This window comes from Buteo buteo, chromosome 1 (assembly GCF_964188355.1).
Source record: "Buteo buteo chromosome 1, bButBut1.hap1.1, whole genome shotgun sequence".
NCBI classification, from domain to species: Eukaryota; Metazoa; Chordata; class Aves; order Accipitriformes; family Accipitridae; genus Buteo; species Buteo buteo.
Genome location: NC_134171.1, coordinates 26,277,190 through 26,287,984, shown reverse-complemented (window position 1 = coordinate 26,287,984; position 10,795 = coordinate 26,277,190). Strand labels below are relative to the sequence as shown.

The following is a 10,795-nucleotide window of genomic DNA, read 5'->3' as shown; positions in this document are numbered from 1 at the left end:
GACGGAGAGCGGCACTGTGTCCCCGCGGCGCACGCTCCGCCGGAGCCTCCCCCTCTCCCCAGCCGCCGCCGCCGCTGCTGCCGCCACCGAGCAGCCTCCCCCTCCCCCCACCCCTTCCCGAGCAGGAGCCGCCGCCGCCGCACCGCGGAGCAGGGACGCGGCGGGAGCAGCCAGGGCAGCGGCCGGCGGGGGTGGCGGCGGAGCGGCGAGGACCACCCGGCACGGAGGCTACTCAATGCTGCACCTTCCGGAGCTGCATGAGGTAAAGGCGGCTCCGGGTCCCGCTTCCCTCCGTCCCCGCTCCCCCCCCTCCCCCCGTCCCCGTCGCCCGCGGCCGGCGGGGGTGTGTGCGCGGAGCCGGGGGGCGGGGGTGGGGGGGCTCTTTGTGGGCCCGGCGGGGCGAGGAGGGGCTGCGGGGCGAGGGGCTGCGGGGGGGGCATGAAGTTGCGGGAACAAATGGAAAGTGGAGAGTGGCCTGGCCCCCTCCCTGGGGGGGGCTCCGGCCGCCGCGGGGGGGCCGGGCGGGGGGCTCGGCGCCGGGCGGGGGGGCCGGCGGGGGTGTTTTGTTTGTGCTCGCCGCCGCCTCCCTGCCTCCCTCCCTCCCTCCCTCCCCCTCTCCTGTTGGTTTCTCTGCCTCCTGATAGTTTTGAGGCCTAACTGTTTAGGCCTCGTCTCCCGGCTCCGGGGCCGGCGTGCCGGCTCCGAGCCCTCTCCCCCCGCCCCGGGGCCGGGAATCGCCGCCCCCACCCCCCGCCTCGGGCCGTAGCGAGCCCTCGGCCCCGGGGCAGCCTTCGATCGAGTCGGAAATTTCATTGTAAGGTCGTCGGCTCCGAACTAACAGTGTTGGGCTGGAGCAGCCCCGCAATGAAAGGAGGCGCCGGAGGGGAATGGAGGGGCCGGAGTTGCGGGCAGCGGCGGCCGGCCGGGCCTCGCCTCAGCGCCGCCCGGGGCCGGGGGATGCGGCGGGGGCAGCGGCGGGGGGCGCAGCCGGCGGGGTGATAACCGGGGCCTTCTGCGAATTGAGGGTGAGAAATGGAAAAAGAGGGTTAGAAAGTCGTTTCCATTCTGCTGAACTTTTGTTTTCTGACCGATAGAGGCCGGTAGAGGACTGTGGAGAAGGAAAGTTTATAACCAGCAGCACCAGGATGGACTTCCCTGCTACCCAACCAAAACCTGCTGCCGACGGTAAAATCATCTACTATCCTCCCGGAGTGAAGGAGATTACGGACAAAATTACCAACGATGAGGTGGTTAAACGGTTAAAGGTGAGCAATCCTGACCACCACCCCCTTCCCCGAGACTTTTGCTTCTCAAGGTAAATATTTCATCACTGGAAAGGAGAACTGCCGGAGTTCCCTTGTCATAATTGAAATGTCTCCTTCTTGCCTGTAGACCTTTATGGGGATATTACTTCCTTGCTTTTCCTTAAAAGAGCGAGCATTTTTTAAATTCGTGACTTTACTCTCGCGAGTTGTCTCAAAGCCAGAGTTGATACATTAAACTGCTAATTTGTACGTCAAATACATCCACACTTTTGGGGAGAGATCTGAAGTGGAATCATAAGTAATAATTGCAGGATATGTTACTGAAAATTTTTGCTCATGAGCTAGGAGGTTTTCGTGGGCTCCAGCACTTTGAGCAAGCGTAGTTGAGCAGGGGAAACAAGTAGATCTAGTTAAGGGTAATCTTGACTGAAAAGGTAGTAGCACTGTTCACAAACAGCAAAGATGAATTTCTGGAGTTTGTAGATGGTATTTTGAAATTGTTTCATATGTAAAACCTGCCTCAGATTTTGCAATTTAATACAATACATATTGTTTCTTTCCTATTCAGTATAACTGGTGCTTGGCAAAGTTGCTAAATTTTCATAAGCAAAAGGGACTGTTACAAAAGCATCTTCTCTGCTTGCTTGACAGCATCCTGGGGGACTGTGAGGCTTATCGCCATTTTTTATTTTTTTAATCCCTTTTTTCATTGGAAACATGAAATACTACTGTGATACAGTAGTATTATTTCTTAACTCTATGCTGACAATAGAGAATAAAGGTGAGCATCGATCAAATATTGGCACAGCTCATTTGTTAACACCATGGTCTTTGGACCAGAAAGTTGTCGTAACCTGGGATTTGGTCCCATGCCCAGGGTGGAAATGTAGTAATAATTTTTTAGACGTCAGAGATACTCTCTATTCTGATCATCTGTTTTCCATCACAACAGTGACCCCACAAAGACTGAAAAATAGAAATCATGGTCTTGGCTAGTCAGCTAGTACATCGAAACATTTTTACCTATAGACGTGAAGAGAATGTAGGCTTTGTGCTTTGCTTTCAAAGCAGCAAGGCACATCAGTTGTTTCTTTGAAAACAAGTCTTGTTGTCCAATTACAGTTTTGAAAATTATTGAATGGACAAGTCCAGCTTAGTATTTTCAAAACTCCAGTGGCGTATTGCCAGTTACAGGAGAATATCCTAGAGTTTGATTGTTTGGACAGAGACCTTGAATCAAAGTCTGTGTGGAATGGGGAGGAGTGCAGTTTTGAGGTGCTTGTTGAAATGGGTATTTAATTTTGTCCCAGTTGGAGAACTTGCAATGGTGAGCTCTGCCATTCCTAGATAATAGGAATAATAGAATTTCAAAGTCATGCATATATGTTTTGCTGGAATCATGTGTGTGTGTTGGATGTAATTTTCAGGCTAACAGCAGATATTTTTTCTGTCATTTTCTTATGAACTACTGTTAAGGAATTCAGATGACCTCAAGACTGTAGACTAACTTTAAATGGGAACAAGTATTTTTTTTCTTTATGTTTTTGGATAGACATATATAATCTTCATTTATGAAGGCCATGCTTCTTGATATCAACTAGATTTATAAAAACAAATTCATTTTGGTATGTGGGATATTATGATGTTGCAGTGCTTGGGATGAAAATGCTTGAAAGAGTTTTGTTCAGTTAAAAGATAACTTTCCGCAACTTTAAATATGGCAATGATAAAAGCCAGCTTTAGCAGAATGTACAAATTCAGGCATGGATTAGCCCTTGAAACTGTAGGGCTTTTACCACCTTCTTGGCCATGCATAATCTAAAGATGCTCCGTGTGTCTCTTACAGAAGATGCATGTGTAGCTTGGTGTTTTGGCCACCGGGGTTTGGGTCAGTTCCTACAAATTTCTGTTCTTTTAGCTTATTGAAGTCATGGTCAACTTAATTTGTTACAAATTTGTGTCCTTATTAGCAACTTTACTGATATCACATCTGCATTTGTGGGTCCAGACCTCTTCTTGTAATGAAGGCTTTTCTTATTATTGGAACTTGAGATGTTCTGGGCACCTGTCCCAGAGTGCCTGAGCAGCAGCTTTTGTGCCAAGGACTTTTAAAAAGAATGTTTTTCTATCCTTTTCCTCCTTCTGCTTGGGGTTGTGTGTAATAAAATGTAGACCAGATTCTTTTACAGTGTTTTGATATATCTGTATGATAACATTAGCACTGTCCTGAAAATGGAAGTATTGAGAATTTTAAAATGAACATGTACCTTCTGAGTGATGCAGAAAGGAAAAGCCTCTGGATTGCATATGTATGATGAATGAAACACCAGTTCAGGTGCTTAATGGAGTCAAAGGTGGCTTCTGCTGTGTTAGATTACATTGATGGGTCGGTGCCTTCTTAGAATGGGATGGTATGCAATGTATAATTTCAGCTATTGAAGAAATGACGATTTTAACTGTGGTGTGCTATGGCTGGGGACAAGTGTCCATTTAATAGATGCAATTAAGCTTAACCAAACTAGGCAGCTAGCGTGTAACAGAGAGTTGAGGCTTACTGTACTTCGACTACAAAAAAAAATTTTTTTTTTTTCTTGGGGTAATATTCCTCTTTACAGTGCATCTGTTCAAGTTATATAGCGATTGGCTTTAGGGCTGTAAGTCAGATGCTTGTCAATTTAGTAAGGCTTGTGGGGAGAGGTGGTAAATTTTATTTAACCAGGTGATAGAAGTGGAAAACAACAAACAATTCTAAGGCACCCAAGTAGTCCTCCTTCAGTTCCAAAATTGAGCCAACAACTAAATACAAGTTGAGAACAACTGCACTAGCAATATTATATTTCCTCCCATAAGATAGCTGAAGGTTGAAAGAAGTTTTAGAAATTCAGCATCTGCTTTGCTGCAAAGCTTCTCTACGACTATCGAAATTTTTCCAAATTGACTGTATTTTACTGCCTTGTCAAACACCAGACTTGTATATTGTTGTCAGTAAACTATTACATCTCAGATATAACTTTCTCTGGTCACAAGGGAATATTTTGATGTCATTTATATAAAACCTTGTAATCATTATGAATCAGATTGAAAGTAGTGTACTTAATTGTCAGACATGCTAAAAAGAGCCCCATCAATCCAAAATGCATAAATCCTGACTTTCTCAGAGGCTGACTGAAACACCCTTTGTAGGCAAAGCCAGAGCTGCCACTGAAAGAAGTGGCGCTCTCTACTGCTTGTCCCAAACTCTGTTCTGTACCCTCTCTACAAGCTTTTTTTTTTTTTTTTTTTTTTTTTTTGCCATATGCCAAAACGGATGGGTGAACAGATCTGGGTTAAAACTTAGGAGGAAAAAAACCAAACCTAAACCTGTGTTAATTTTAGCCTGAATCATTTTCTTGCCTGATGCATCATGAGAGCTCACAAATACTTGTGCTGGCATAGGGGAAAAAGCAACTTCTTTCTGTGGCAGTCCTGCCTTAGAGTGTGGAAGGAACTTCAGAGTCGATCTGAATGTGAAAGTTTGCAAATGTTATCTTTCAAGACAGAGATGAGAACTTTTGCATTGTTTCTGCAAAACTATCTCACCTGCTAGATTTTTTAAGTAAGAGAAATAATTCATAATGACAATTTCAGATATATCTCTGTATAAACAACCATACAGTTTGGTAAAGCGTATGACAAGTCTGTAGAAAAAAAGAAAACACTTATAGTGCAGTGTTTTCTTTTGCCTTTGACAGTGTAAGCATGTAAGCATAATAATTCATAAAATCTGTAAAAAGCACATTTAATCAGACACTAAAGATACAAAAGTACCAAAAAAAAAATTAAATTCTGAAACCTTCTGAAGGAAAAGGAGCGATAAATTAGTTTCAGCGTAGAGATTTTTAACAAAGGTTTAAGGCAGTGTAAAAACCTGGTTTTGTGAAACCAAGAGTTTTATAGGTTAGAATTTATTGACAGCGATGTAGTTCTTCTTTATCATAGCTGGGGTTAGTATTGTGTTTTCTGGGTTTTTTTTGTTTTGTTGTTTTTGTGTTTGGTTTTTGTTGTTGGTTGGTTGGTTTTTGTTTTGTTTGGGGAAGTGATTTTCCTTTTGTTTTTTGATCAGTCCAGTAGTCTTGTTGCTTTTCCCATGGTGACAGTCTGGCAAGGCATTTTCTGTGAGAGTTTCTTTTGATTTTGACACACACATTCACCCTCCCATCCTCTCCCCAATTCTCCCCCAGCCACCCTATCCCAAGGCCTAGTTTGTGATGATCTGGAGAAATTAGCACTCCTAGTGTGCCTTAAAGTCTTCCTTATCCTGTCCCATGGCATTTCTTAGTTATCTGATATGTATTTGTGCCAGAGTGAAACAGACACTCCCTCTCCTTCTTCCCATTGTCTTCTTCGTGTTCCTCTGGTTATTAGATGTTGACGTCTTTGTAGTTGGGCCTGTTGTGTCTTTATCTTTGGAAGATTATCCTCATACTGCTAGAAATAGTTAATGCAAATAATTTATCATATTATGTACAGGTGGTTTTTTAGGCATCTGTTACATAATGTTAAAATTGTTTGTTTGCTGCTTAAAAGTTTTCGAGTAGGCTGGAGGTATGTGAGAGGAAAAAAAACATTGTTCTTTACTCACGCTGCTATTTCTGCTTAAGTTAATGGCCACTCTCTGACATTGTGTAGTTAGATGGGCCTTTGATCTGACCTGGTTATGCTTAAGTAGTTATTTTGAACGAAACTAAAAAAATACAAATCAGAGTATCATCTGGGAGAAGAAAATCTATTTTCTATGGTGTCATACACTAGAATTTGGTATGTTTGAGGGGAAAAGGTATACATATTAAGTGTGTTGGATTGTATTAATTATTTGCTGGCAAGACTTAAATGACATGGGTATTTTCATTGCTTAGACCTCTGACTTGCATGTACTTACATGCTTATATTTAAGAATTATAAGTAGTTCTGTGGAGGTCATATAGCCAGGTTACAGAAATGATCCGCAGTTAATTATTCTAACAATTTTAAAACTTCCATTAATTGTATTTAACTGCAGACTGCAGTTTGCAATGATCTTGAGCTATTGCTGGCCACATAAGCCTAAAGTCAAATTTCTAATTTGATTTTGCTCATAGTTTAATCTTTTTAATTAGTTTGACTCTCGTAACAATCAAGTTTTTCATTAACTAGGACAGGCCACTAGTCAGAGAAGAAGAAATCTTGTTCTAATTTTTTTTCCAATGGAATATTAGCTGTTTGCTTTGTAAATGTCCCAATTTTATCAATCCTTAGAGAAATAGATCACATAGGCTCACCCAGTTCATCCAGATGTTACTGAATTTCAAATTGATTGATGATGAGAACCTTTGTTTTTATATCTGATAATTTTCTTTTGTTACAAGTGCATCAGTAATTAATGGCAATTTCACATGTTCAATATTATTCTAATGGTTTCCCGGCAACAATAAGATAAATACATTGTGAAAGAAGCGAAGCCCCAATTTGAAAGGGAGGGAAAAACAGAGGTTGCTGAATTAGAAATGATAACTTCTGATGACTGACCACCAAAATGGACAGACTAGTTCAGAAGTCCTTATGCCCTATTATAAACCTCAAGGGATTATTAATTTTATTCTTGTGGTGATGCTTTTTTGTGAGAGGAGGACGTGATAATCACAGTTTAAAAGATAGGGAACTGAAGAGCTACTGGAAGGGTAAAACCGAAATCCAAGAAAGGCAAGCTGGCTTCATATGCCTGATTCGGCATTTCTAGAATGTGGCTTCTGAAGTGACTGTGCATTCTGTTGCACTTTACATGTTCAGACCACAAGTTCCTTTGATTTCAGTTACATATCTGAGTGCCTAGCACTTCTGTAAACCAAGCCTCATCATCTCTGCTTAAGAACCTAGAAAATTACAAATGTTTTCTGTGAAAACTTTGTTATAGGCTGTTTAACAAGCATCATACAGAAACTTCATAATAAGTAGGAGGCTAGCATGCAATTCTTCAGGCTTAAATGTTTTAAAACATGGCATAAAATATTCTTTACCTGCAATGTTTTCCTTCGGTTATAGTCTTCAGCTTCAATAAATAAGAAAGATGGCCTTTGGGCAATACACTCCTCTACCAAACCACCTTGATTAGCTCCAGAGCAGGTCCTTTCTGTGGACCGAGTCAAGTAATGGCTTCAAGTTTTTGGTTGGGTTTTTTTTTTTTGGCCGGTTGGTTTTGGTGGGTTTTTTGGTGTTGGTTTTTTTTTTTTAAAGATAAAGAAAAAAAAAAGGTATGTAATCACTTACCAAATACCTTATTAACATTAGAATTGAGGAGACTGACTAGAGATTTGAGAATTATAAGATTGTTTACCTGGGAAAAGAGATGAATAAGAGTTGCTGTGATAAAAACATACAAAATAACGAATGACAGATAGTGAATTAGGATTTTCTGGTTTTGCCCCCGTCTCCTGAAGAAAGCATTCCTTGAAATTGAGACTTAAAAAATTGTTTAAGGCTAAATATTTCTTGAGGTCATACTGGAAGATTACAGCAGAGCAGAGCTGAACTGATGTTGTCTTTAGTATGTGACATGCTTTAATCATATAAATCACTTACTTTAGGTGAGTGTGCCTGTCAGTATGTATTTTATGGTATGATGTGGGAGACTTTTTGTGTATTCAAATATTTTAAATAAAGTTTGGATACAAAATCCTTGACATACCACTGCATTCTTATGAGGAGTTTGTATGCATAAGTTTGCAAAACAGCAGGAGCCTTAGCTCTGCTCAAAGACTCATAAATGAAGCGTTAATCTCACAACTGCACTATGAAGTGGAAGAAAAATTATCCCTTGGTTTGCAGACAGTAATATGGTAATGATTGATAGGAAGGGAAATCAAACATCATCTGAGGTTACTTTTCTTCCTTGTCTACTTGAATCAATTCATATTATTTTGTCTGCTTAATGCCTATGTGCATCTTTTGCTACCAAAAAGAAAAACAACAGACAAAATAATTAACAGATCATTTTTTCACAGTATATATTATGGCCATTTTGGTAGTTAAAGAAACCAAACTTCTGTCTAGTCCCCAATCTATGTTAAATGTTCTTTATACATGATTTTTTTCCAGACTGCAATATCTTCTTAATCACCATTGTTACTTAGAAATCTAAAACATATGCTTATTATTGGTGTCACTCAAAGCAATGTGTGTTTGCTGGCTCTGCAGCTGCAGTAAACTAATGAACTGTATTCCCACTGCTGTGCTGACATCAGAATTTGGCTGTTGCAAAGATGTCTTAAGCATGATGAAGTACTGTTAAAGGTAAACAAAGATAAAATTGGCAGGAAATATGTTCCTGCTTAGAAATGAAGGTTGAAAAGTTTGTGGTACCTAGATAGCATGGGATATCCTAAACATGTTTTATTTATGTGAGACAGATGATACATACTTATCTGATGGAGATGTCGGAGCTGCAGTGTTAGGATCAGTTTTGCAGTCACGGTGGGGGAAAATCCCATTCAAATTTTCTGTGAAGACTGGTCAGCCTTTTTAATGTCTTAGTTATTCTCAAGTGAGTTCCCATTTCTTTCTAGCTGTTCAGTTATATTACCTAATCTTAATGGTACTCTAAATAGTCTTCCATGAATAGAGCCTGTCACTTTTTGCTGAAACACTATTTGGTAGTCATTGGCAATTTTAAGCCTTATATTATGTTTTTAGTGTTGTATTTTAATACCTCATGGTAGAAATTATGACATCTATCTCCAGGAGATTTATCAAAACTTTCCAAACTGTTGAAGCAGAGAAAAAGTTTTGTACTGGCAAAATATGTTCATAAGCATTAAGAGAGACATATGTCTTTTCTATTTACAAATCATTTTTTTAAGTGATTCAGACACTGAAGGTGAAGGAGAAGGAGAAAGAACATTTTAGAAGGAGTTTGGAGAAATCAGCTATTCCTGGAGTCTTCCCCCACACCCTTCATTGCTGGCTACATCACCTGAAAAATGCACATGCTTTAAAAAAAAAAAAAAAAAAGTACTTATGTTAGTGTTTAGTAGTATTAGCATTTGCTTGCAGTCATTAAAGAATTCCCTTTCCGCTGCAATTGTAGTCTCTGTCTTTCTTATGGCTCTCTGCGGAAATAACCTGATTGACTATCAGGGAATAACTTTAGATCTGCAGGAGATCTGCAGGTTTACAATGTTTTTTTTAATATTGTGTAACTTACTGAACTTCAAACTATTTTATCACTGCATCTAACGTGAGAGACCATCGAAAGACCAACTTCAGACTTGTACTTATTATGAAAATCTTATTACTGTAGTTTTAAGCGCCTGAGAATTATTCTCTCAAAAAATCGAAGTAAAACATATTTGTGTTTTTCAGTTTACTTTGTGTATGTGATAGTGCTTTGTTTCGACAAATGTTTTTAGCTTGCTTTTCTAATGAAATAAGGTTTTAATCTGATCAGCCTGTCTAATTTCTTTGTTACTGATCTTCCCTGAAGTTACATTAGTTCAAAACTTGCTGGCAGTTGGGCAAAGGTTTCAGAGATGCAAGATTTGTCTAATTGGTGCTGAGCAGAATAGAGACTTCCGAATTCTGTTTATGCAGAGGAAAATGGACCAGCACTGTTAAACGTTTCAAAAGGCAGCAGCCCGTGTGCTAGCTGGAATAAATTCAACTAATTGTTACAAATGTTGTAGGGGATGTGCTGCCCCCTCCCCATCTCACCAAGCACAGCACCTAGAGGGAAGTGGGCAGGTAGTGCAGGAGGATGAGAAGGAAGTATGCAGAAGGGACCGAGTTGGCACCCCTCTCAGAGGAGAGTGATGGGGAGCAGATCTGTTGGAAGCTGGCCATGGTTAATTTTGCTGTTTATGATAAAACTAATTTCATATAGCAGCAGTAAAGGAGATAGCTAAAATAAAGCACAAAAACTTTTTAATACTCTCTTCACCCACAGACTGGTAGAGGGCTGTGCATGGTATTTGAAAATATTACTAATTTTTTAACTTGAAGTGGTGGTTTTTTAACAACTAAAAATGATACCTGCATTCCTTGATCATCTTGATGAAAACTACTTATGTGATATGCTATTACAGAAAGGGTAAAGCAAAAATTAAAAAAAAAAAACAAACACTCAAAAGTAGCTAAAAATCTCAAAAGACAATCACTAAGTTCTTTAGTTAATGTTTTCGATAGTATTTTTCTTACATAATCTTTTTTCTTGTGGCTGCTTAGAATAATGATTATGGTAGAAATGCTAAAGCAAAATGTGTGCAGTGGAAGTAGAGTTGAACTTAGGAAGTGCTTAATATAAAGAAAGTTTGCAGTTTGAGCCTTATGATGATGCCATAGTGTGGATGTGAAAAGAATTTTGTTAGAATAAGTTGTTCCTTGAAAAAAATAAACTGATTGACTTTACTTGTGTTACTAATTCAATGGAAGGAAAATGCTGTTGGGTATTTACCCTTAAAATTTTTACTCTTACCTTTAGATAGAGTAGTCAAAGTAGGGTAAATCCTGTTATTTTAATATCA

The 10,795-nt window shown here is 40.0% G+C and overlaps 1 protein-coding gene across 3 annotated transcripts in view; it reads left to right on the top strand.

The window, feature by feature from the left end:
- The first annotated feature begins 88 nt into the window (after positions 1-88).
- The window catches only part of PDS5A (PDS5 cohesin associated factor A), an 85,591-nt gene continuing 74,884 nt past the window's right edge, over positions 89-10,795 (top strand). For 2 of the 3 annotated variants that reach the window (XM_075024730.1, XM_075024745.1), the window contains exons 1-2: positions 89-262; positions 1,095-1,265. In XM_075024730.1, the coding sequence (XP_074880831.1) occupies positions 236-262; positions 1,095-1,265 (198 nt within the window). In that variant the 5' untranslated portion in view covers positions 89-235. The remainder of the gene's footprint in view (positions 263-1,094; positions 1,266-10,795) is intronic. The other variant, XM_075024739.1, reaches the window with a different exon arrangement.